A 27,958-nucleotide genomic window follows, 5' to 3' on the forward strand; every position below is an offset into this window, starting at 1 on the left:
GAGAGCTTCGTAAACCGCGTACATAATTGATTCGGCTAAATATCGCCGGCTGCATTCAGCTTATCTACGGAGCGCGCGCGCCTAAGCAATCGTTAAGATTTGCATTATTACCGAATCGTAATGGATATTATGCGAATTTATACGCTCGTTTTAAATCGATCCTGGCCGACGTGGTACGTACACGCGCTGGCAAAATGACTGTTCGCGTCGTGTGATTATTACGTTACAAGCTCGATATAAATCTTATTATCCCGACGTGAATCAGAGTGTGAAGCTCTTCTTCTCTCGTCACGAATTAACATTGCAGATGAAACACGCGAAACCCTATAGTTATTGTTGAACCACTATCTACGTAAAATACACCGTACCTGCTATGAAATACTTTACTCCTTAACACGTTCGTTGGCTAGGCGTCGACAATGTATCCACGGGTGATTTCGTTGTGCCGATCGACGACGCAAAATTGACTTCGTTCATCATCGAGGTGGCATGTCTATGTGGATAAGAATACGAAAAGTTGATACACGAACATGTGTCCCACACGATCCTCTGGCGGCAGCGAACTTGTTTTCATCCGTTGTACTACGTATCTAGATACTACACTAGTGTTTCGGTATCGAAACTATCGATAAATCAATGTTTCCATTCGATATCAATGAAGAGTCCAAGAACTAGATTGTACAAGAGTTAAAGTTCAGTGTCGACGATGACTACTCGATTCATCAGTCTCATCCAGTATGAAGATAAATCGAATACCGATTACAAGACCGCTACCGATCGAGGTCAAAGACGCGAAACCTTGGCTCCCGTTCGCACGGTGTCTTCATGCGTATACATACGTACCGTCTGGACTTTTCCTCTGGTTTTTCTCACGTCCCACGCATGAAACGAACCGTTCCTTTCGATCGCCGACGCGTTAATTTACTGGGATATCTCTCTGCCGATCTAGAAATGGTATCCAACATCGAACGTAGATATATCGCACGGATCGCGGTTTAATATCGTCCGTCGTCGTACGTTTCGCGATTTCATGACGTAATCCAACGATTGATTCACCGATAGATCGTTGGGGATCATATGAAACGGAGACCTTCATGGGGAACCGTGCTGGTCAAGACGTAATTGTTCGCTTGGACGGGTTGAACGCACCGATAAGAATTTCGATCGGTTTCGGAGGATCGCGGGGACCGTTTGTTCGAACATGATACGAAATGATACTCGCGTTACGAGTTACGGGATGGACCTTCACGGTTAGACGCGCATATCCGCTCCTTGGGCTGCCATTTTACGACGCTGGACCGTCTCTCTTCCAGTGGATCGTAACATGGGCCAGCGTGAAATCTAAGGAAAACATAACTGTATCAGCTTTGTACACGAGCTGCTGCTGCTTGAACATCCATGCTTCCTCGCAGGGGCTATATTTGTACAGAACGATCAAGAAAAAGGGTTCTAGGACTATTACACAGGCTTATAGTATTCACCGAGTGGAGTGAAAAATGTCAAACCAACATCCGTCCTACACTCAATCCTTTTGACGTACATATAATCAACTTTAGCATTTACGAGCGTTCGATGTCGTAAACTGAGTCACTTCGCAATCGATATATAATACCTATTGAATGTAAACAGACGAATTGCTTTAAAAGTATGTGTATCAACATTGGTTCAAGGTTGTATGACAATAGACAATACAATGATTCCTCGATGAATGCGACACTTACAACGGCGTTATTCCCATCACTGAGGGGCTCCCCCTTTTGGAATCAATCAGAACAGAGTAAACAGAAACTAAGCGGAGGCTCGGCTTCGTCCAAAAAACAAATTTATACTGTGACTTAATATACTCTGGCTCTGGAGTCCAGAGATGGAATCTAGAGGGGAACTGTAATCGCGATCGATGTTAAACGTTGAAAGCTCTTGCGATATTTCACGCGTTGTGGAAAATAATGGTGATTTTTGGTAAGACTAAAACGAAGCGGTGATCGCCATCCTGTGTTTAAGGTTGCATACGGGAATGAATTCGCTTGAAACAACACCGAGATAAATGTTTCATTAGCATTCGTGTCGATGACGCAAACCTCGTTAAACAATGAACGACTGCGGGGCGAGTTTCGGTTCGCGGACGCTTTCCACATTTCTGCCTAGCCTTTTGTTGCTACTATTTGAATAATAAAAATCTGTGTTTTGAAAATCAACGATGAGACAGAATTACATATGTTATTGTAATTCATAGATTCCAATCCGTCCAGTGACAGAAGAAAGTACTCCACGTGTGTATAGGATCGAAATGGAATGGAGCAACAGACAGACACGCAGTGAACAAAGACCGAAGGGTCCATGAAGGCAGGGCGTTAAGAAAAAATAAAAGCCAGAATTAATTTGACGATCGTGGCATGGACGATGAGAGAGGCCCACGCGTTACGCGAGTTTTATTTTGTACCATGGTACACAACCGAAAGAACTTTCACTTTGCAACGGAATAATTCTGTCTCGCCTCGCTCGCCGCTCTCTCGTTAGTTCGCGGTGGGCGTAAGTTTTAGGCCCGAATCGCTCGCTTGCTCGCGAGGTTTTATACTTTGTTGATTCATGCCGGATGTTGCCACAGGCGAGCACGATGGACGCTGGCTGGATCGTGCTTAGAATAGGAATTTTCTAACTTGGCTGCAAAGTCCTTAGGGGCGGTGCGGACGGACACGATTTGAGCCGAGCATCTCCGACTTCGTTCGCCCTTTGAAAATACTAGGAGGATCAACGTTCATTTTTTTCTGAAGAAAATGAAAGCCTGTGGAAAACCAAGAGTATTCAAGTTTACTTAATTTAACACTGTGTATGTACCTCGACTATTAACACTAGAATTACTGTACAATTATTGTATTTGTAACAGTGCTTCTTTTGGAATTTATGTTCATCCTTAACTTACTATACATATTATGCTATACGATATTATACTAAATTGTACCATGAACGCTCGTAGTTGTAGTCTTATTAATTGGTCATGACTTGTCTGAGATTTAACTTTCTCGCTGTAACAACGTCAGTCAAGTTGCAATTACATAGTATAGCAATGTATAGTTTACTGTTTCGAACCATTGCATTGAAGATGTAATTTTTCGGTTACGGAGGAGCAACATAGAATTCACGTGAAATAAATGTTTATCTAAAATTATATTTTGTTATTAATTTCATATCTTGTGTTTAGTGGTTCACGGATGACGGGTATATGTATGTAGCCAGCATTAGTAACCATGGAACACTTCACGCGGATCTTGGTGTTAGAGGCGAAAGGGTTAATGGTACTTTAATAACCAGCAAACCGCAATTAGAATGCGCGTATCAATGGGAGGAAGCGTTTAATGGTCGAGGAGTTAATCAATCAGTGGTTACTGCCTGTCTACCCAAACCCAGGATGTTGACCTAAACTTCCTCCCTGCTCGAGGATCATTGTGAAACGACGCTAATTAGTACACGCCCGTTCATTCCACAGGAATGAAGGTGTAATTCACGTGGAGATACCCGCAAATTACGCAAACTATACTGCTGTCAATTATGTCATGAATTTTGGTGGATGTCTGAGTCGTTACTTCTGCGCTCCACTTGCACGTGAGTTCACCGATTACTATTAAAGACAAGAATATTGTAACGTTCTAAAACCTAAACGTTCGCTTATTGTCACAAATTTCTGTTTCTCGTGAGAAAGAAAAGTGAACTCAGGAAACACAGAGAGTTAAAAGTTTCCTCGTAAAAATATTTTTTACTTAAGAGGTTACATCTTTTTTCTATATGCAAAATTATAGTTTATATATACATCTTGTTATATGTTATTTCCTTAGTAATTTCTGAAACCTTCTTAACAGCTCCAAGGTTTGTGTCTTCTTAAGTAGCAATTGGTACCTGCGAAATTTCATTCAATTCGTAAAATGAAAGATTCATTAGGCAGACGCGTTATCAGCTTACGCGGGCAGAATTTTCAGTGCCTCTTCGTTCATCGATCTCTCGAACGGTGAACAGAAAACATCGAACAGTGTGCATTTCTCTTTTCGCTAATGAACCGTTCTCATTTTTACGCGACAGGACTCGCGTCGCGTGTCTCACAGAGAAAGCCTCTCACGGACGCGGAATGTTTCCTTTTTACCGTTAAACAGCACAAGCCCAATTGATAAATATTCATACGGCGACGCACGCGTGTGTGTGTGTGTGTACGTGCATGCATCTTCGCGGTTTCGTTCACGAAAAGTGGGACAAGCGTAATAATTAAGCGTCAATTTCAAGCTCCACGTCTCTCATTAAACGCCTAACAGTACCCATCTTCCCCCTCGATCGTTCGAACTCACACGGGTTAAAATTAGGGATAAAATCTGGTCGTTTTGTCGAATTCCTCGGTCGACTATCCGCCCACAACGATACATATTAATTTCATCGTCGTATTAAGAATTCGAACGTTACCAAAAAAGGTACACACACGGTCCATCGGAGACGAAGCTTAATTAATCACACGAAAGTGAAGAATCTCTGTTGTCTGTTGGATAGCCAAGAATTTCATAAGATTACTTCTAATCCTGACACGAATTACCGACGCGTGGGACGTTCCTCTTCTTCCTCGAAAAAAAATGGTAAATGGTACAACTGAACAGGACGAAAGATGTGCCGTGTCGCACCCAAAGCACTTTCTCGGCGCCGTCTGAACACGCGAGAAGAGTAGGCTTCCATAAACTGAAACTCCCGTGGGCGAGACGCGATCGAGCAGAAATCCCTGGAACTGTATGGGCGCTATTCGGTTATCGAGGATCATTATACTTGATAGTGTGGCATGTAGAGCGCATGATAATTAAGTCGACTCGGTTAAGTCATCGACAGAATGTCTCCTGACACGTTTGACTGGCATCGAAATCGCGAGTGATTCAATTGTTGTTGGATAAATATGGAGGGAAATCTGGACTCGACATATGTATTTTCGAGTGTCCTTGGTTCGAGCCTCGGGGGGTTCTTCGTAGATTCTTGTATAAATTAGTGATTAATAAAAGTGGAGATAGTATTACCGAAGAAATTTTTGAATAAAGTACAAGTAACGGAATACAATCGGAAGTGGGTCATGGAAAATGACTTTGGTGAATTTTGCATTGACCCGCCAGTTCTTCTTCGAAGTTTTGCAACCGTGCGCGTGGGAGTTTCGCGTTATTGGCACGGCGCGAGATGTGTGTGCACGGTGTGTAATGCGTCGTTGCCATCGACTAATTCATAGGTTTTGTCATCGGTTTCCTTCTGTCTCTGCCTACCGGATGATATCATTGACACCGTAACACATTTCTCGGTGATACCCTTACCCAGCGGCTCGCAGCAATGTTGCACGGGCAGCTTCGAGGCGTAATTCCCGAAGCCCAGGCTGTTTGCATAAAATGAACGAGCATTGTAATGGCCGCCATCATGGGTGGTAATACTTGGTTGCAGACTGAGATCTTTAGAATCACACACACACGCAATAGAATCACTTTGTAGAGATCTTCAGTCATGAAGATTCTCCTACCTGTATTATCAAATCTCTTTGTTTACAGTTTGAATTTCATAATGAAATTCTAATCGCTCAGAAATATTCATTACATTTACCTTTATATGCTGCTGTTTCGCAGTATTGTACATACTCGCTGTGTTTATTATTGGAAGATTTAGAATTCATAGGTTTAGAGTAACGTACCTATGTGTAACCCACGACGAGGATGAGGTACTAATGGCACAAGTGGTGATAAATATACAGGAAAAAATAAGAGTTGTCCAGTGTGGGTTAATGAAGTTCAATGTATTCGATACATATATCAAGGGCTAAGGTGATCACCTGCCCACCAGAAATGATGTATATGTACTTATATCTGATTACCTGAAAATCCACAATCGTAGGAATAGTTCTTCGGTATGTCACGTTCGCGTCAATTTGCAAAATAATATTATACGCTTGCTGTACCCGTTCCGCGACACAATAATTGTGTTATTGAAATTTCAATAGTGTGTATTTCTCTTACAATGGGTTCCCGACAAGATAGTCGATTGGACGATAACGGATGGAATTCCAGAATCGCTCGCTCAAAATTCACCACCAGCCGCCGCGCCGTGTGCGTCGTTTGGGACCGCTTCCGCGAGCGTGTTTCGCATGGAAGTTTTGCGGAAACCGGACGATATGTATCCGACGCATCTGAAATTGGTGGTCGGGGTGGGACCCCGAGCGAGGCGAGGGGTGGCCAATTTCCGTGACGAAAATTCCGTTTCCAAGGACAAACAACCGACTGACTGACTGGTCTAGCCGGATCGACCAGCTGTCTAGGCTCTTGGTGTAGTTGGTCGAGGAGTTAAGGGGGTACAAGCAGGCAACTGGTGGTCGGTGCAAGCTGTCGGCTGAAGGGGCAGGAGGGCCACAGGTGCATCGTACTCGCACGCCCTCCTTTATTACGTTCCTCCGCGTCTTCTTTCCCGCTCCGTCCCTCTCTCTCTCTTGCTCTCCCATCGTTTCTGCGCTCGTTAGTGAACGACTGGCTCAACGTGACTGCGCGGTGTATAAATTCCATTAAATCGAACGAATCTTTCGATTTTTCAGTGGAATAATGTTTCGTGCATCTTGAATTTCAATTTCAATTCATGTGTCCTTCATTTTAGCCCTTTTAACTACACGGGTATCATGTTCAAGAAAGGTATAGGTAGGATGAACCAACCAGTAATCGACTGCATAAAAATTGAAAATTATTAAATGTTTATAAATGGAGCGTAGTTGCACTTTTAATATCTCGTATTCTTAGTGTAACGTGTTAAGCAAACTTTACTAAGTACAATTCTTATGAAAAAATATTTTAGAAATGTAACAGTCATTTACTGGGATTTTACACGTTTTGTACTTTATTAATTTAATATTCTTTTAAATCATGACAAGAATAAGTAATCATTTTTATAAAAATTTCAAGAAAAGTAAATGCAATGGCAATTTCAAGAGCTGTTTCGTTGTTATAAATAAATACATTCAAGTATTAATCTGAAACGGCCACAAATTCAGCAATTCAGTCTTTTACTGGTTGGTTTACCTTACATGAACATATGATTTACTTCACCTTTAAAGCCGACAAACAAGTACCCATGCAAGATAAATAAATAACTCTGTAGCGGAACTTCAGACAACAAAACACCTGAATAGAACCGATGGAATCTCGCAAAAGAATCGAAAATCACTCATTGCCGACAGCCCTAGTTAAAGGGTTAAAAATGTTTTAGAACGGTGCAAGGACAGATTTGAGCCTTCAAGTCTATTTTTTGCGTTCCCATCTGTTAATAATTTTTTTTCTCAAAATCAAGGAGATAAATCGAGCTCGAAGTCCTGGTAGCGAGAGAATTGAATGGCAATCGTTACTCCTGGTTTTGCCTCTTTCGTTCGTCCCTTGTCGTTCCGCCACTCTTCACTTTGTTCCATCGTTCTTGTCTCCTTCTAGACTCCCGTGGTTCTCGTTCCCCCTTCAACACTTTTCCCTTTGCAATCTTCTTCCTTTTTCCTTCCTTTCGATCCGCGCTTCGCTCCTCCTCCTCCTACTCCACCGTCGTTTTTCCTGACTCTCCACGTTCCTCCCGCTCGTTTTCCTAATTGTCCTTTTCTTTTTCACATCGACGTTCCGCCGAGCTACACTCGCTCTCATTCGTTCACGATCGTTCCATCCTGCTTGATTCCTTCTCGAGGAATCCTCTTCCACCTTCTCTACTCGCGGGGGTACACAGTCGTTAACATTTCGCCTCGTGGTGGTTGATCACCAGGCCCTAACTTATTCTACGGACGCGTCTCCACTGGTTTTATGCTATACCATACGTCTGTTTGAACGTTCGTAATAAACTGTCTGGCTATGTAAAGACCCCTTCCCGCGAATCGCGTGACACTGGTGTGTCTCTTGAAAATTATGCTTCCGGATCCAGGTGTGGAGGCTCTTGATGGTTCGTCGAAGATCGTGAATGTTCGAGGAAAAAAAGGAGTAGTAGAAAAAATGGAATGAAACGAGTGCAATATCTGTTCTACTCCTCTTAACTCCACCGCATCGGCTTTGTGTGACATATTCTTCTCGCTTACACCGGCCGAGAGAAGCTTCTTGAGTTTCAAAACACCATGTAACCAGGAAATTGGGTTTTTAGGTCCCAGGGCCCAAGGTAAGCCGATACAGTTAGGTAGGTTCGAGGTGTTGGTTCGTGAAGGGTTCGCGAATACCCCCAGCGCGGCACCGTCCAGTCGTCACAGGTGCCTCTCTGCAACGGTTCACATGATTTTACGGGGGGCAAACACGAGGAGCAGAGCTCCTGTTTCTTACTACGATCCACGGATTCGCCGGGTGGGAGTATTCACGGGGATTCATGCCACAGAGAAGTCCGTTTTCTTCTTTAGAACAGGTCGAGGGTTTTTTTTTCTTCTTCAGTGGACGTTGGTCGTGCACGAGCGATTCCAAAAATTTTATTACGCCGCGCGACTGTTTGCTGAGCTCGCGAAGAGCGATCAGTCGAGCGAGACACGGCTTCACGGAAGAGGATCATGTAATTGGACGAGCGTAATTCAGGAAATCGTCGAAAAAAGAAGACGACGGGTGTGTGTATGTGTTTGCGTTGTAAAGATAATCGGAATTTCAACCGTGTACATTTCGGGGCTTCGTCGAATCGACGAAATTGTTCTATGTTTTATGACGTGTGGGAGATTGTGTAATCGATCTTTGTTTGTTGCAGCCAAGATGAAACATCTATGGCCGTTGGTGGTGTGGATACTTCTATACTTGTGTCCAGTAAGTACTCGATAACTGTTCACACAGTTTAATACACGCTGTTTGCACAGTTACCAGCAAAATATGATTTTGATACGCTTTATTTTTTAATCACACCCCGCCAGGCCGAATCACTCAGAGGACTCGGCCGCGGACCCAGGCGAGAAGTGTTCTTCCTGAACCTCGAGGATGGCTACTTCGGCTGCCAGGTGAACGAGTCGACGGACGTTCTGCAGCTCCTAGAGCTGTCCAAACTGTGCGACCACAATGTCGACTGTTACCAGGGCACGGACGAGCAACGTGACAGACTGAAGTGCACAGGTGAGTCGCGCAAGGATGCACCAGAAAAAGGCAACGACGTAGGAACAGAACGCATCCTCCTGTGACCGGGTCGCACGGCGGACGGAAAAAATTGTTTCCCCTGTTTATTGTCGTGTTCCTTGGTCCCGTTAACCGTTACCAACCTCTTGACCAGTTCATATACAGAGTGGTCCACCGGATGATAAATATCATCTCCTTCGGTTCTGATTATATAAAAAGTATGTTGTATGCAATTCAAATAGTGTCAAAGGACGAATACGTTGCAGAAGAATATTTTCTGCAATGGTAATTTTTTTCATATATATTTTTCTTTACGCCATTCCGTTGTTCCCGGTGTCGTTACGCCCCTCAAACGGATCAACTTCGAGAGCCGCGTGAAATCGTGGACGGTATAGTAGTACCTACATCATCGACGCGTAACCGTGGTCTCTCGTCACACGTATCGATTATACCAACGGCGTCGTCGTCGACGCGTGTCCCTGCGGCTGGATTGATCGACGACATTGATTTTCATTCGGTTTCCGTAATCGACCTTCCCCGCTCGGTGCTGTTACGTAATCCCTCGGAAACGAATTACTCATCGTAATATCGAACAGAGTTTTATTCCATCGGTAGTCGCTTGTCGATGACTAAGGGGTATTGTATTCTCGATCGTTTACCCACGACGAGGCATTGTGATTGTTTCTTCTCCTTTGTTTTCGTCACGATTAGATGACTGCACGAAAGAGGACGGGACCAGGTGCCTGAACGGCGTGTGCTTGGATTCGGTTTGTCACTGCAACGACGGTTTCGGTGGTTGCAATTGCCAGGTGCCAGGTTGGTATATCTATTCTTGTTAGAATGAGGATGGGTCTAACCCTAGAACTACTAAATCCATCAAAATGATGGATTACAGATTTACTATTTTACCATTACTTAAATTACAATGGTGCTTTTGATGGGATTTATGTTGGTTTTTAAACGTACATTCTGTATACTATTAGATTATACAATTTGATTTAGTATACATTCAATGCTGGTAGTTCTAGTGTTAATCCACGGAGAAGGAAGTCACGAGTTTGTAATTCGCGTAAATTAACCGAGGCGTGAAGACGGGTGCGTGTAATGGACGCCAGATACAAGAGAAATAACGACCGAACAAACAAGAGTATATTCTCTTGATCCCCTCCTTCTTTGACTTTACATTACTCTGATCCTGTAGCCGAATCAGAGGATTTCTCGTGTTACCCAACTGCCCCGTCCATTTTTATCTCTCTTTATCTCTTTATCTCTTTATCGATGATTTCTTCTTGAAGGAGCATTAAACCCAGACATAACCCGGCACCGTTTCACGCCTCGTGTCCATCTCTACCCAAATCGACTATAATCATCGGTTAACGCGAATGTTATAATAACGTTTTAGACGAGAACGAGTGCAAGTACCGACCCTGTGATATATTCGCGCATTGCACGAATACCCTCGGTAGCTTTCAATGTTCCTGTTTCCCTGGCTACCAAGGCGACGGTTTCCATTGCGAAGGTATGCGACGATTCCTTTTTCTTCACGGTTTATTTGGTCCAAGCCTGTTCCTCCTCCCCCTCTTCTTCTTCTTCTTCTGCTTGTTCTTTTTCTTCTTCTTGTCTGTCACCCGGTCCCCTACACACACGCGATTTCCGCAGATATCAACGAGTGCGATAACCCGATCCTCGCCGCGAGATGCGTGGAGAACGCCGAGTGCTGCAACCTGCCCTCGAACTTCCTATGCAAATGCAAATCGGGATACATTGGCAACGGGGAGGTACACTGCGAGGACGTGAACGAGTGCGCTATTCCTGGCGCTTGCGCGGAGAACACGGTCTGTCGGAATACACCTGGAAACTATACCTGCGCGTGCCAAGATGGCTTCAAGGGAGACCCATACGACAGTGTGAGTAGAATTATCGTCCGAATGTACGCTGCTCGAAACAATTAAAGCAGAGGCGCGACGAACTACATATGGCGGGGCAAATGTGACCCATTCTATTCATACAGTTACTTTTCTACTCAGAAATGCCGTAGGAGTACTGTCCCGTTCTTCAGAAGTAAATATCCTTCATAAGTGCTCGTTCTTCCCTAGTCCTGAGAGCTCTGGACGGTATTACCAGGGAAAACTTGAGATTTTTCCAATGGTGTTACCGACATAAACTGGAAGGAAATATATGAGATTAATATGGAATAAAATTTTCAAAGAAACCCACGCAAAAACACTGCACCCACACGAGCAAACTCAACAATCCTCTACGGGAAAAAGTGACGTAGGGATAAGAGCCTCCTTTTACTTGGTAAATCAATTTTAAATACTGAAATAAATGTTAAATCGAATATCAATTTGGCATAAATTTCAGTAATTCCCGATACCAAGAGGTAGGAGGCCATTATCTCTCTACCACATTTTCCCTTGGCGACAGCCGAGTTTGCACGTCAGTGTAGATAAGTAGAAAATTGAGAAAGTCTTGATAAATGTTCGCGAAGCAGCCCCAGGTTAAATACCCGCGCGTCATCCCTGTTACAAGCACTAGGCGGCTTCTCCTTGGAACCAGTCAAGCGAGAGTAATGTAATACGCCCCAGCGGCTTCGTTTTCAAAGATATCAATTTAGCAAACCTCTGTAGCGCTTGTTTTGTTTACCTTGCATAGTTAATGCAACAAGACCGTCCGCAGTAGCGATTCCCTAATTCTTTCTAGCAGATATAATTTAGTTTCTCAGGAGCTGGTTGTGATCGATTACGATTTTGTGACTCTCAGTGTATCGACATAAACGAATGCGATTACGCGGGTGCCTGCGGAAGGGGTGCTCTATGCGTGAATTTACCCGGTGGCCATAAGTGTGAGTGCCCGGAGGGCTATAACGGCAATCCCGAGGAAGAATGCGTGGACATAGACGAGTGCCTGCGCAGCCCTTGCGGCCGTTCAGCTCACTGCACAAATGTGCACGGCGGTTTCCGTTGCGCTTGCCCGGAAGGAATGAGCGGCGATCCTTGGATAGGTTGTCACGGTGAGTAAGAAAATGACTAATTGTCCGAAACGATACATGGTAGACGACCATACGCGCGCGCAATTTTGTTAGGTCGTCTGGAAAATTCGTGCAGTTTTTCGGTCCCAGTGTATTTTTCGTACCAATATTATTAAAGGTAATGGAAGATCGGTTCATACGGTGAAGATTATATGTATGTATGTATACTGCCGTCGAGCACACATTTCGTATACACTCCTGTGCATAAGCATTAGGATACTTATCGAACATGCAAGTACATATGTTACAAGCAGAAGTAAGAAGCTGTACAGGGAAGTGGAGACTGCATTCGTTTGTATAAAACAAGACAAAAATTGCAATTTTACGTTTTGAAACGGTACGTTACTTTCCGTATGACCTGATACAAACCCGATGTACGAAATACCTCTCTTACCTGTGTGTAGTATTCGTAAGACGGTAAGTTAAGCATGAAGAAGAATTCATTACGCGGAATCGTTTGAATTCCCAGACCCGAATCGCTTATCGAATAACAGTGTCCACGCTTCGTTAATAATATCTGTTCGTGTTAACAATCAAAAGCACGCGCACAATTATTGCGTACGGTAACCGGGAAACGCGTTCCGGCGTGACAGGAGCGCCTCTGGGATAACACACGATTAACGAGAAGGCGATTGATCGAGATACAGTGTTTGTACTCGAAATTCGTCTTGCCAATCAAGTTCACCTTTTTGCAAATGAAATTCATACTTTCTCAAATGAAATTTGATCTTTTGTAATTTCTGAAATAAAAAGTAATGAAAGAACATGTTAAAAAATGCACTTACAACTAAAATTTCCAACCACAGCTTACCAAAATTATCCGCCCAACAATCAATGATCCAGTTATCTTTCTGGTAATTTGAGTAACAAGAAACGCTTAGATATGAGTTTATAGTTTCTCGTTTGTTAACACACAAATAATTATGTATAGGGTGGATGCACCACTAAACGAACACGTACCAATGAATGAGCATTATGCACTTAAAACACGTAAATTAAGTTATTAAACTAAGCAAATGATTACATCGGTATTTTTTCTTCTTAATTTGATTATTAAACATTTCTTCAATTTCCCAAATTGAAATCTATACGTTACAAAAAGGTACAGATATTAAAAAACTCAATTTTTGTGTGCCAAATATTCATTTACAGTATTATTTAAAATTCGACTTTAATAATTGAAAAATCTCTTAAGTGTTTATTCATTGGTGTATTTACCCTACATAATGAATGGGTAATTAGTAATTACTATTGCACAAGCTTAAGAAAACAATATTGTAGAAAAAAGTCAACTTGCAAAATGGTCAAAATTTGATTTGCAAAAAGTTGAATTTGTAGTGCGAACACTGTACATACCTCTAGTAACACGTAACCACTAACCCGTCACTAACAGATGTAAACGAGTGCGAAGATGGCGGCAGCTCACTGTGCGGCACCGACGCCGATTGCGTGAACACGGAGGGTAGTTTCGAGTGCAGATGCCGGCCCGGCTATCAGATGGACCCGGACCGCCAGGGTTGCGTCGACGTGAACGAGTGCGTTGGTCAGCAGACGGACGCATGTGCGGCGAACGCAAGATGCATCAACGTCCCCGGATCGTACAAGTGCATCTGCCCGCAGGGTTTCATCGGTCAAGGACTAACGTTATGCGAAAGTCAGTCTCGCTCCACCCCCCTTATGCTCAGTAACACTTCCTTGGTTAATACGCCCTTGGTGTATTAGAATCATTAATAAATTACTCACCGTGCGATTAACCGTGTTGATTAACAGACGTGAACGAATGCGAGCGAAACCCTTGCGGCGAGAACGCCGAGTGCACCGACACGATCGGCAGCTTCGTGTGCAGCTGCAAGCAGGACTACACCGGTGATCCGTTTAAGGGATGCAGCGGTTAGCTACACTCGGATCTTTCATATTCACCCTTTCTCTCTTTTTGTCTCTCTTCACCCCTGTAATTTTTTAAGTATTTCCTAACAGGGTGCTAGAAAGTGGACTCTTACGATATAGCCATGACCGGGGCTGTCGGAGAGTAAGATTCTCGGAGAAACAGTTCAACAAATGTTCCGCCGTCGTAGCCCGACTTCGTGCGCGTGAAAGTACGTGTGCAGGGGAAGTGCCCTCGCGTGGCAATATCGTAAGAGTCCACTGTATACGAAATTAACCGGTAACGTATGGTTGGGGCTCATAAGTTGACGGCGAATCAAATTCGCTGGTGACGAGAAGAGCGAACGGGACACACGGGATCAAATGAGATACAGCGGTAACAGATTAGTCACATGGTAATGACGTACTAATGACGTAGCGTCTTGCAGTGCTAACCATTGGCCGGCGAGATCCACTCTTATACAATGTTTTTTGGTGTCGAGAATTATTAATCGTAAAAATATTAATAGAGTATTCGATTGGTTATGCGGGTAAAGTTGTTCAGTAGGTATACACAGGGTGTTGAATGTGGGCACACTTTCACTGGGTGGTTTCTAGAAAATCACGACTTTTTGTCAGAATTCAGAAAAAAAGATTCAAGTCCGTCTGAACGGTAAATCTTAATTTGTCGTGTAGAACCGCTCCTGTGAAAGAATGTCACACATTTTCATTAACATCCATGTATTCTTTCGGTAATATCAATTTTTATGATACCGATCAGATATCGATGAATGCACGGCGTTGGAGAATCCTTGCGGAAAGTATGCGATCTGCAAGAACGCGGATCCCGGTTACACCTGCGTCTGTCCATCGGGGTACAGTGCCAACCCCAGTCCGACAGTCGCTTGTGAACAGGTAAAAAAAAATCATATAATATTTCCATTGCACTTCGAGTCTTTGGTATTCGAAGGACTAATTCTTTCGTTTCCGATACAATCCTCGTAGACCGACGTGACCACTCTCTGCAAATCGAACTTTGACTGCGTGAACAACGCCGAGTGCATCGAGGGCCAATGCTTCTGCAAGAACGGCTTCAAGGCCGTGGGTGCTGAATGCGTGGATCTCGACGAGTGTCTCTCGAATCCCTGCGGGCCTTCGTCAATTTGCTCGAACACAAGGGGAAGCTACCAATGCGAGTGTGAGTCGGGTTTCGTTGGAACGCCGCCGCATATACCCTGCAAAGGTAAATCAATGCGAATTAATCTCACTGTTTACAATCGCTGTTTGCTAGACGTTGAAGTACATCAAGAATAACTTCGTTTTTATTTAATAGCGCCTTGCGACGAGGTGACCTGTGGGGACCACGCGTACTGCAAGGCCGACGGCCACGAGGCATATTGTATCTGCGAAGACGGCTGGACCTTCAATCCGAACGATATCGCGGCTGGATGTGTTGGTAAGCGAGTTGAAGAAAAATAACCTTTTGTTTTTGCGAGGACAATTCGAGAGCTGCTTCTATGATATTAGATATAAACGAGTGCGACGCGGTGAACGGACCATCGGGACGCTGTGGGAAGAATGCGATCTGTACCAACACTTTAGGAGGCTTTGGCTGTCAGTGCAAGCCGGGATATTCCGGGAACGCCTTCAAGCAGTGCATGGGTAACATACTCGCGTGTAGCTTTTTAAATTTGAAGGGTTCTACTGTTCCTAAAACATCCTTTTTGATTAAATTTGTAGACCTAGACGAGTGCACGAGACACGACGCACGGTGCCACATGCTTGAACGCGGAAGGTTCATATACGTGTGTCTGTCCCGAGGGGACTATACCGGATCCCGATCCTTATATCAAGTGCGTGGGCATAGTCACCTGCGACGTTGACGGTGACTGTCCCGGGAACGCCATTTGCGATCCACAAAAAAGGTGTCTCTGTCCCGAGCCGAACGTTGGAAACGATTGTAGACGTGAGTATTCTTTCTAGCTTTTTAAGATTCTGAGATTACACAAAACTCTACACTCGGTTAAAAGAATTTCTGGAAATACAACGATTTACTTTTTTCATTTTTCGAATTCTAGATCCATGCGAGGATCTGTCTTGCGGGCCGAATGCTCACTGCATGCTCTCGAACGATGTCGCGACCTGTCTCTGTCGCAACGGCTACACAGGAAAGCCTGGCGTGAAGGGTGGCTGCCGGGACATCGACGAGTGCGCGATCAATCCGTGCCCGCAGGGTGCGATTTGTAACAACGAGCCTGGCTCTTTCTCGTGTCAGTGCCCGAGCGGTACCACCGGCGATCCGTACAGCGGTGGCTGCCAGGAATCGAAAGCTCCACACGTGTGCGGGCCGAGCACACCCTGTCCAGCCGGGGAACAATGCATCAAGGATGAATTCGTGGGCAGCAGCGTGTGCATTTGCCAACGGGGATACACACGGGATCACGAGACCGGCAAATGCAGGGACATCAACGAGTGTATGGAGCTCAGGGAGAAGCCCGCTTGCGGCGTCAACGCGATTTGTAAGAATCTACCGGGTAGCTACGAGTGCCAGTGTCCGCCTGGATTCAATGGGAATCCGTTCTCCCTTTGCGAAGGTAAACAGTTTACGAAGTTATAGAAATGAATCGTGAAAAGGAAATACCTAGTGAAAATTGATTAGACTTATTCGTGATTCCTATGTTATTGCAGAATGTAACAGTATCGAGTGCCAGTGTCAACCACCGTACAAGATCGTGAACGGGAAATGCATGTTGGCTGGATGTTCCAAGGGCGAGAAATGTCCAAGCGGTGCTGAATGCATCACAATCGCCGGTGGAGTCAGCTATTGTGCTTGTCCCAAGGGCTACACCACCAAAGCCGATGGTTCTTGCGAAGGTTCGTATTTGAACGTTTGCTTCGATCGTATTACGGGTATTCTCATTTATATATCAATTGACCGGACATCATTTACACAGACATCAACGAGTGCATCGTTGGCCATCAAGTTTGCGGCTACGGAGCGGAATGCATTAATCAGCCAGGCTCCCATCAATGTGCCTGTCCGCACGGATACGGTGGTGACCCGTACAACGGTCTCTGTTCACCTGCCCAGAAGAGATGCACCAGCGACAACGAGTGCAAAGCGAACGAGAAATGCGTGCAACCAGGCGAATGCGTCTGTCCGCCGCCGTTTTACACCGATGCTCTCGATGGAAACCTCTGCAAGAGTGAGAATTCATTACATTTTACAAACCATTGTTGTAGACTGATCCGATTACTATTTCAGTCGAGTTGTTCTCCTGTTATCGTAGATCCTTGCGATCGGTTCCCGTGCGGTATCAATGCTAAATGCACACCGAGCGACCCACCGAGGTGCATGTGCGAGGCTGGCTACGAAGGCGATCCTCAGCATGGTTGCGTGGACGTGAACGAATGCGCGAACAACCCCTGTGGACACGGTGCCTACTGTCTCAACACGAAGGGCGATCATATCTGCGAGTGTCCAAAAGGAACGGTCGGCGATCCGTACGGAGGTGGCTGCACGGGGGTTGCCGTCGTGAAAAACGAGTGTTCCTCGAGCGACGACTGCGACAATATTTTCGCCTGCGTGAACGGCGGATGCGTGAATCCCTGTGAGAACATACCCTGTGGACCGAACGCGTACTGCGAGCCCGATAAGCACGCCGCTTGGTGTCGATGCGTGATAGGGTTCGTCGAAGGCAAAAACAACGAATGCGTTTCTCGTGAGTACTTGAATCACGTTTAAGAGTATCCGAATAATTTTCTTATCGTGAGGAAATATTAAAAGATTAATTGTCTAAAAATTAATTCATAGAATGCGATGGGTTCGTCTGTGGCTCTGGAGCGCAGTGCATCGTGAGTTACAGCGGACCAACTTGCAAGTGCATAGAGGGATTCATGGGTAATCCGTTCCCCGGTGGGCAGTGTCTACCGGATATTTGTTCTCCGGAAGTTCCGTGCGCGGAGCCAAGCGTGTGCATAAGCGGAAGATGCAAACGTCGGTGCGAAGGCATAGTTTGTGGTGTAGGAGCCTCTTGTGATCCGGCGACCAACAAATGCGTTTGTAATCCTTACTTCATCGGTAACCCGGATCTGCTTTGCATGCCACGTAAGTTGCACAGTGTCTTGATAATTACAATGAAGCTGTATTTTATAGAATTATACATATACAAGTCAACAATCATTTCTGGTAACTGTTTAGCTATTCAACCTGCTGTCTGCGATCCCGATTGCGGTTCGAACGCCCACTGCGAGTATGGTTTCCAAGATTCGAAGTGCGTCTGCAATCCAGGGACCACTGGGAACCCCTATCATGGTTGTGGAGTGCAAGACAAATCCGACTGTTCCATTGCATTGTGCGGTAAAGATGCGCACTGCAACGCTGGACCAAACGCCGTCGATTGTCTCTGTCCTCCTGGATATGCGGGGAATCCGTATATTCAATGTTTCGGTTCGTATACACGTTGTCCCGTCGTTGTATGAAAAATGTGTCATGATAGTTTTTATACATAATTTTCATCCATTCCGATATAGACATCAACGAGTGCAACGGGAACGCGTGTGGCGGTAACGCGGTCTGCATCAACACGATTGGCAGCTACGACTGTCGCTGCAAAGACGGTTTCTTCGGTAACCCGTTCGTCGGTTGTCAACAGGTCCAAGTCGGCCCGTGCAACGATCCAGCGACGTGCACTTGCAGCGAGACGGTTCCGTGTCCTTTCGACTACACCTGCGTGCACGGCAAATGCATAAATCGATGCAGCGATGTTAAATGCGGTCCTCGATCGGTCTGCCAGGATGGAGCTTGTGTGTGTCCACCTGGTTACAGCGGGAACCCGAACGATCTTAGCAAAGGTTGTCATTTGCACGGTCATTGCTCGAACGATTTGGACTGCGAGCCCCAACAGATCTGTTTCCAAGTTGGCAAAGGTGTACGGAAATGCGTGGACGCTTGCAGCAAGCTGCAGTGCGGCCCGAACGCGTTGTGCGTGACGCAACATCACGTGTCCTCTTGTCTGTGTATCGACGGGTACCAAGGGAACCCTAGCAATCTGATAGAAGGTTGCCAGCCATCGAAAACAGCGGTTACACCTGATTGTACTCGGGATTCCGATTGTCAGGAAGGCTCGTTCTGCGTCGTCCTCGATAACGGCGCTCGTGATTGCGTGAATCCGTGCAGCAGAGTGGTCTGCGGTGCACATCAGAAATGCGAACCGGATATAATTCCTGGTCACGCGACTTGCAAGTGTCAGGATGGTTACGAGTGGAATCCAATATTGTCCTCTTGCGAGAAACCGTCGGTGCCCGATTGTATATCGGACGATGACTGCCACGCCACCGAGGCTTGTAGACCCGACCCCCTGGGTGTCTTGAAGTGTATCTCCGTTTGTCGTAGTTTCACGTGCGCCGTAAATTCTCAGTGCGTGGCCGAACGACACCGTGGTCGTTGCAAGTGTCTGCCTGGTTTCATTGGCAATCCGAACGATCGTCAAGGATGCCAGACACCCAAGAAGGATCGTTGCTCGACAGACAGCGAGTGCCCGGAGGACCAGACCTGCAGAAGCACGGATCAAGGTCTCCTCACCTGCCAACCGGTTTGTAACTTTGTTTCTTGTGGGCCGAATGCTTTGTGCGTTGTTCAAAATCACGTCGCCAATTGCGAGTGCCCGCCTGGACTTTACGCCGGTGATCCTAACGATATGGTAAAAGGATGTCGTACCGTTCCTTGCGTCTACAATATCGACTGTCCTCCCACTCAACTTTGCAATCGGTTGACTCACACCTGTTACGACGCCTGTGACGAGAATGCTTGCGGTGTGAACGCTGTATGCATCGCGGATGATCATCGCGCGATCTGTCAGTGTCCTCCGGGTCTTCGTCCGAATCCAGTTCCGGACGTGGAGTGCGTCGCTCTCGAGGCTTGTCATCCGAATCCTTGCCACGATTCGGCGGTTTGCGTACCGGGATCCACGAGCAATCCTGTTTGTCAGTGTCCGCCTAATTTCGTTGGGGATCCATACGTCAAAGGATGCCAACCGGAAGGCTACTGCGCCAGCGTTAAGGATTGTCCGGTTCATTCCATCTGCCATAATCATCGTTGCGTGAATCCTTGCGAGGATGCATGCGGATCGAATTCCATTTGCGAGGTGATCAATGGACAACCGACTTGCAAGTGCATTCACAACTTCGTCCCGTCCACGAAAGGCCCTCAGGATGGATGCATCAGGGCTACGAGCTATTGTGTCGTTGACGCTGATTGCGACGGAAGCGTATGTCTCGAGGGACAGTGTATAGGTAAGACTGATTTCAATGTGATTAACTTTTCTGTGCATCAAAGTTTTGTCGGAGCTTCATATTTTACTGGTTTGATCATAACAATGTAATCGTGAACATGATAACTTTGACCTTGATGCAGTATGTATTCTAGAGATTAGTAACATGCGTGAATATTTTTCTCCTTCTTTCTATTACAACGAATATTTTATTGCAGCTGTGTGCAGAGCGGCTACGGATTGTTCGTCTGGAGAGAAGTGTGTGAACAGCAAGTGTGTGATTCCTTGTGTATCTCACAGTCAATGTCAATTGGATCAGGCTTGTGTGAACGGGGGATGCATTCTGGGATGTCGTAGTAATAAGAATTGTCCTACTACGCAATCTTGCATCAACAATAAGTGCCAAGGTATCCTTTCAAAAGCACAGAAAAGATGTATATATGTATTTTCAAGTTACCCAGAGGACTACATGATACATGTTTCTTCGTTCAGATCCATGTGGTAGCAAAGACGTGTGCGGGCCAAACGCAATCTGTAGCTGTACCAATCATGCCACAACTTGTACTTGTCCATTGGGATTCCATGGAAATCCTACGCCGCAACAGGGCTGTGTTAGGGTACCGAGTATCTGCGAGGCTGCCCAAGACTGTCCGAGTCAACATGTCTGTGTTTCCGGATTCTGTCAGTGTCAGTGCAGCGAACAGAACAACTGTGCACAGGGAGAACGTTGCAAGAATGGCATCTGTGTCAAGATATGCTACAGCGACAGCAATTGCTTGCCGGGTGAATTGTGCATCGATGGAGTCTGCGAAGTGGGTTGCACTTCTGATGCTGGCTGCAAGGACAATGAAGTCTGCATTAATAATAAGTGCAGGTAATAATTCAAGTATATTGAATCCAATTATGCCGTGCAACAATTATCAATGTTCAGAGATTGGTGTATTACATATTTCTTGTTGTTGTCTTCAGATGTAGTCATGGATTCGTCGCAGGACCTGAACACTGCCTGGACCTCAATGAATGCGACGACAATCCTTGTCACGATAGCGCCGAATGCGTCAATCTTCATGGATCCTATCGCTGCATCTGTCCACAAGGCACAGCGGGTGATCCTGTTGGGTCTGGTTGCGTGATACCGCATCAATGCAACATAAACGCGGACTGCGCCGATTCGCAAGCCTGTATTCATCACAATTGTACCGATCCTTGTTCTTTGGGCAATTGTGGATCGAACACTGTCTGTACCGTTGTGGATCATACGGCTGCCTGCCAATGTCAACCTGGCTATATCGGTGATGCCTCTGGATGCTTCAGAGTCGAATGTCTTTCCAATAACGATTGTCCCACAGATAAATACTGCAATCAGGACATCAACAAGTGTAGCAGTAAGTGATAACATCGTTGAATTTACGCTATTGTATATATATATATATATATATATATATATATATATATATATATATATAGGTATATGCGAATGGATTCTATTTTTAAATTATATAGGTCCTTGCAACCAAATGAACTGTGGATATGGCAATTGTCTAGCTGAAAACCATGCTGGTGTTTGCAAATGTTACCCTGGATTTGTCCTCGCCGGTGACATTTGTATCGATGTCAACGAGTGTTTAGAGAATCCTTGTCACTCCACAGCAGTGTAAGTGAAGTTGATCGGATTCGTGTAACATTCACCTAACGACGAATAGTGTCATAGCGTCTTTTACTTTTTCAGTTGTCAGAATACAGAAGGTTCGTACGTTTGCGTTTGTCCTCACGGATTGGTGGGAGATCCTTTCAAGTCCGGCTGCAAACAACCCGGAGACTGTTTCACGGACTTCGATTGTCCAATGTCTGCAGCCTGTATCGACAACAGGTGTACGAATCCTTGCGATGTATCGCACATTTGCGGTCGAAATGCAGAGTGCTTCGTGGAGGATCATGCGCCTCATTGCAGGTGTCCTGGTCAGACTACTGGAAATCCGTCCGTATGTGTCGAATTTTCGGCACCAAATCGAAATTACACCATAACAAGCTGTATTAATAACCATTTCTTTCGATTTCAGTCTGAATGTGTTCACTTGGAGTGTAACTACCATAGCGACTGCGGTCCATCCGACGCGTGTTTCAATCACAAATGCGTCGATCCTTGTTCTTTATCGAACGTCTGTGGCCAAGGAGCTGATTGTTCTCCGTTGAATCACAGCGCAGTGTGCACGTGTCAACCTGGCGGTACTGGTGATCCAAATCTTGGATGTACACCTGTCCAGTACTGTAAATCTGATTCTCAATGTGCAACCGGATCAGCCTGCAACGGTGGAATATGCACAGGTCAGTGGATACTCGAAAGAATTGTAGTAGCTACTACTTTTAGCGAATGTATTACGAGTTCGTGAATATTTTTTCAGCACTCTGTGGTAGCACGAGAGATTGTATCGGCGATCAACTGTGTATCAACGGCCTCTGTCAACCTACATGCAAGAGCAACTCCAGCTGTCCCGAGTTCCAGTACTGTCACAATAATATCTGTGTCCAGGAGCTGCGGTGTATATCCGACGACGATTGTTCTTACGACGAACGGTGCATCAAGAATAACATCGGACAAGCGGAATGTCAAAAGTCTTGTGATTTGGTACTCTGCGGACGGAACGCTGAATGCCGTGCGGATAACCATAGAGCCGTGTGCTCTTGCGAGGGTGGATTCTTTGGGAATCCCAAGGACGATAAAATTGGTTGCCAGCCGATCGAGTGCGAGATCAATGCCGACTGCAGCGAGGAGAAGATCTGTGACACGCACAAATGCAGGATCGCCTGTCTGGCCCACAATCCTTGTGGCGTTAATGCTATTTGTACCGCGGAGAGGCATGTTCAGGTAACGATTTATCCAATGATTTGTTAAATATTCGGAATGTCTTTGTTTCATATTAGACATATTTCGTAACGACATTCTTGTCCGTCAGGTGTGCACTTGTCAGCCAGGATACACCGGAGAACCATCTCAAGGATGCCAGCTAATCGATTACTGCCTGAACGAACCTTGCGCCCCAGGATCTGTTTGCGAGAATTCCAGAGGTTCGTACAAATGTCATTGTCAGCAAGGAATGGTTGGAGATCCCTACAATGGCGGATGTCAACCACCGGTCGAATGTATTCAAGACCACGACTGTCCGCTCAGTGCTAAGTGCATAAGCGTCAACAACGTGCCAAAATGTTTCGGTATGCATCGAAAATCTGAACGAATTCCTGGATGAACGTAAACCATCTAACGATCACGATCTTTCGTTGTTTCAGATGTATGCTCGCGAACCCAATGCGGAACAAACGCGGACTGCGTCGCTGTCAATCACGCGGCGAGATGTGAGTGTCGGTCCGATTATGAAGGCGATCCAAACAATCTAAGTGTAGGCTGTCGACCAAAACCGGTCGTTTGTTCATCAGCCGCGGTGTGCTCGCCGAACACCTACTGCTACGAGGGAATCTGTAGACGTGAGTCGTTTTTCTCAAATAATCAAAAACCAGTGCTCGAGTCTCTCTATTCAACCGTGAAATTACACAATTTGAAATTCCTCCAGCGTCCTGCCAATCGGACGAGGAATGCAATCTGTCGGACGTGTGTCTAAACGGACAATGCTTGGATCCCTGTAACATCCGAGCCGCTTGCGGAATAAATGCCGAGTGCAACGTGAGAAGCCATATTAAACAGTGCAGTTGCCCACCTGGGTTCACTGGTAACTCGGAAGTGGAGTGTGTGAGGCGTATGTGTAAAAATTATATATTTAGAATTATTCGTAACACATTCATGCAATTTTGCGTTCCATAGATTTCTCATTATTCTTCCGAGTTTTACTACGATCATCATTCTTCCAGTGCCAGTGTCCTGCAGAGACAGCAACGACTGCAACGAGGGCAACACCTGCCGCGACAACGTATGCTTGCCGATATGCGTGACCGACAACGAGTGCGCGTTCAACGAGAAATGCGTACGCGGAAATTGCTTGCTCACCTGCAGACTGGACAACGACTGTTTCCTCGGTCACATATGCCTGCACAACATGTGCACGTTCGGTTGTCGGGCGGACGAGGACTGCAACGCGAATCAGGCCTGCATCACAAACAAGTGCATCGATCCGTGCGAGGCGACTCCGTGCGGACCGAACGCGAAATGTACCGTGTTCAATCAACGCGCCACTTGCTCGTGTCCCGGGGGATTCATACCGAATCCAACCGCGAAGGTTGCGTGTTTGAGATCACCGGGAACCGTATGCCAGGCGAACAGGGATTGTGCGACTGGAACGACTTGCATGGGAGGCACCTGCACACCTGTATGCTCCACGGACTTGAATTGCTTGAGTAACGAACGTTGCGATCAATCAGGTGTCTGCAAATCGTTATGCAGACGGGACGAAGATTGCAGGAGCGGAGAAATCTGCGAAGGACTGGTCTGCGCTGTCGGATGCCGCGCGAACGTCGAATGCCAGGAGAATTACGCTTGTATCAATAACCAATGTCAAGGTAAGAAGCTTCGAGATTGTGGTGAGCAGCCTTTAGCCAGGTTGCGTCGCCTTTAGAATAAATACATTGTTCCTGGAGGATCTGGCCCACTGAGTGGGGAAGGCAAAGATTGGTGGACCGTATACGGCACTTAGTCCAGAAGCCCAGAAGAGCGTAGTTCTTAACAAACATCAAAAACGTCTAACCAATATTTCTGACGGGTATTTGATGTAATCGCTATTTTCGTTCTTCTAGATCCATGCTCTGTTCCCGACGCTTGCGGAGTGAACGCCAAGTGCTCGGTGGTGAATCATAAAAAATTATGCGCCTGTCCAGCCCCATTAGGCGGAGATCCGCTAATTGGATGCAAACAGGCGTTCCTGCCATGCTCGACGGAACTGGACTGTCCGACCGGTCAGAATTGTTACGGCCGATCCTGTTACGCCACGTGTAGGAGGTAAGACGATGAACGATAACGAACCACACAACGATGTTTGGATTCCTCGTGTGGACGTTTTCATGGCGCGTAAATTGGATTTGCAGCGACGCTAATTGTCTGAGCGACGAACGATGCGACGCAGGGATTTGCAAGGCTATCTGCAACAGCGACGATCATTGCGTGGCTAATCAGATCTGTCAGAACCGATTGTGCGATATCGGTTGCCGTAGCGATAACACCTGTCCGAACGATGAATCTTGCGTGAACAATAAATGCAGAAGTATGTCGATCGTACACTTCCAGCTGATAAGTATTCGAGGAAGAGTCAATTTCTCGCTATTTCGAAATGTGTTAACCTTTATTCTTTCAGATCCTTGCGAGGGTGGCAAAGCTTGCGGAGAATGTGCAGGCTGTCGCGTGGTCAACCACGTTGCACAATGTAGCTGCCCAGCTAATTATTACGGCGACGCGTTGAGCACCTGCGTAAAGTCTATGATTCCCTGCGATGGCTCCTGCGAATGCGACGAAATCGGTTTCTGTACGAAGAGCTGTTACAATCAAGATCAGTGTTCCTGCGGAGAGGTTTGCCACACCGGAAATTGTCGCGTTAAGTGTGACATCAACAATACATGTCCAAAGGTAATACCACGGATGAAGTTAGAGAGGAAGGAATGTGGTTCTTGAATGGTCTCTTTGCGATTTTAGGGCTACATTTGCGACGGAGGATTATGCCTGATCGGTTGTCGTACCCACTCCGATTGTCCATCGGCCTTGTCTTGCATAAATACACAATGCGAGGATCCATGCTCCGTCAATGGCTCTCCGTGTGGTATTAATGCGCTGTGTCGCGTGTCGAACCACCGCGCGGTGTGTCTTTGTCCGGAGGGTTTCCAGGGTGAACCGAGTCAAGAATGCTACCAGCTGGAGTGCCATAGGGACGACGACTGCGAGGCGAACAAACGTTGCAGCGAGGATGGCGTTTGCACGAATCCGTGTCTGCAACACGGTGTCTGTGGCTTCAACGCGCAATGCAGGGTAGTGAACAGGAAGGCTCAATGTTCTTGTCCACCTGGTCATTATGGAAATCCGAAGATCAACTGCAAGAAAGGTACTTCTTTTCCAATTCTGTCGCATCGAAGTGTCGATACTTTTCTACAATATGGATTTCTTTGGAATCGATCGTTCAGGCGGTGATCAGTGCCTGAGAAGACCTTGCGGCGTGAACGCAAAGTGCAGAGAGACCCTGAACGGTTTCGAGTGCACTTGCGATCCGGGATGTCAAGGGGACCCGCATCAGGCGTGCATCTGCGACGGAGGAGAGCTCTGCAGGGACACTCGTTGCGGGTTGAACGCCGCCTGCCGGATCTACAAGAACCAACCGCAATGTTACTGTCCACCGAACTTCCCGTTCGGCGATCCTATGCATGGTTGTAAGTAACATAACAATGATATTTACCGTGTGTATTATTTTTTTGCTGTAATTCCGTTACGGTGCAACGCATCCGTATTATATGTATATATTTATATTCACAGGTAGCATAGACAAGAGTCTAGGTGATTGTCGCACGAACGGCTGCGGAAAGGGCGCGGAATGCATAAGGGACGCGACGATATTCGTCTGTCGGTGTCCACCTGGAACGAGCGGTTCCCCGGATATCGAGTGCACGACAGGTAAGAGACGGCCTACTAACTGTTTAACCGGGCAGATCGATTAATTTAAATGTACAGCATTTGTGACTAGCGAGCAATACTGACGATTCGGATGGAACCCCATGGTTCAGTAGAATAACCATGTATCGTCTTGAACGTAGGACTTGAAAGTAATACATAGATTGTATTTAATCCAGTGAACTCGTTAACATAATCGAGAGACAGATGTGATTGGACCACGGTTAACGGATATTGTTACTTTTTTTTTTCACACGTATACGTACAACGCGACATACATATAATGTATACGTACGAACACTGGATTTACCCGACAACGGTCTTACATATTTTACCTGTACATATATAATCTACATCGTTAGGCATACTGTACATAATTGTGTCCGGAAGATGAAACACGTTTTTCACACATGTCTCACACATAACTATTCATATGTAGAATGTTTATTTCAGTATCCAATCTGTCTTGAGGAAACCATAGAAATTGCGAGAAAAAAAAAAACGAATGCCGCAGACAAATAGAGAACAAAAAAGACGAAAAAAAAAGACTCGTAATTTAGTAGACGGGCATTTCGATTGCAACGCAAAAAGGTACACATTTTACAGTGAACACAGCTGCCGATGATCCGTTTTTCTTAGATTCTAGGATTAAAACGATTAATACAGATTGGGAACTGCGAAAGGGACATTCTCATATACCCATGCTTGTTATTTTGCTGGATTTTATTCCCTGTTATATTATATTTTTTCCTCTGTATTTTCTGAGATCTGTGGGGGCTTGTGTTGTAAATATCGCTGCTTGCCAATTACGTGTATACATATACATACAGACACATATATGTATGTACCACACACACAATATGTGTGTATATATATATATGTATATTATCTCTCGGAAGTTGACGAGAGGATCGTGTTTTCTTGTGTTCAGTCTAAATAGAGCGTTTTGAAGTTCGTTCTCTATATATTTTTTTTTTACTTCTTCACAGAGCTACCCTACCGTTTCCGTATTTTATAAATACAATGAAAGCATGTGGTTTATGTTATTTGTGAGAAAGTTTCTTTTCACAGTTCTTATAAATGCTTTTTTCTTTTTTTTTCTTGTCCCACCACCACCACC

The 27,958-nt window shown here is 45.6% G+C and overlaps 1 protein-coding gene across 1 annotated transcript in view; it reads left to right on the forward strand.

Moving 5' to 3' along the window:
* Positions 1-8,729: 8,729 nt before the first annotated feature.
* The window catches only part of LOC107191305, an 87,066-nt gene continuing 67,837 nt past the window's right edge, over positions 8,730-27,958 (forward strand). Inside the window, 38 exon segments of the mRNA XM_015580303.1 lie at positions 8,730-8,780; positions 8,885-9,080; positions 9,792-9,896; positions 10,483-10,599; positions 10,740-10,987; positions 11,844-12,093; positions 13,505-13,765; positions 13,882-14,001; positions 14,756-14,889; positions 14,980-15,217; positions 15,308-15,430; positions 15,502-15,636; positions 15,715-15,748; positions 15,750-15,940; positions 16,053-16,568; positions 16,663-16,848; positions 16,929-17,180; positions 17,265-17,696; positions 17,789-18,082; positions 18,176-18,424; positions 18,508-20,268; positions 20,465-20,653; positions 20,739-21,120; positions 21,216-21,631; positions 21,750-21,900; positions 21,976-22,228; positions 22,307-22,571; positions 22,649-23,112; positions 23,201-23,456; positions 23,532-23,726; positions 23,768-23,995; positions 24,108-24,752; positions 24,987-25,188; positions 25,275-25,450; positions 25,541-25,809; positions 25,876-26,278; positions 26,358-26,600; positions 26,704-26,841. Coding sequence (XP_015435789.1) covers positions 8,730-8,780; positions 8,885-9,080; positions 9,792-9,896; positions 10,483-10,599; positions 10,740-10,987; positions 11,844-12,093; positions 13,505-13,765; positions 13,882-14,001; positions 14,756-14,889; positions 14,980-15,217; positions 15,308-15,430; positions 15,502-15,636; positions 15,715-15,748; positions 15,750-15,940; positions 16,053-16,568; positions 16,663-16,848; positions 16,929-17,180; positions 17,265-17,696; positions 17,789-18,082; positions 18,176-18,424; positions 18,508-20,268; positions 20,465-20,653; positions 20,739-21,120; positions 21,216-21,631; positions 21,750-21,900; positions 21,976-22,228; positions 22,307-22,571; positions 22,649-23,112; positions 23,201-23,456; positions 23,532-23,726; positions 23,768-23,995; positions 24,108-24,752; positions 24,987-25,188; positions 25,275-25,450; positions 25,541-25,809; positions 25,876-26,278; positions 26,358-26,600; positions 26,704-26,841 — 10,768 coding nt within the window.

The sequence above is a fragment of the Dufourea novaeangliae genome, unplaced genomic scaffold, assembly GCF_001272555.1.
Source record: "Dufourea novaeangliae isolate 0120121106 unplaced genomic scaffold, ASM127255v1 scaffold246, whole genome shotgun sequence".
NCBI lineage: Eukaryota > Metazoa > Arthropoda > Insecta > Hymenoptera > Halictidae > Dufourea > Dufourea novaeangliae.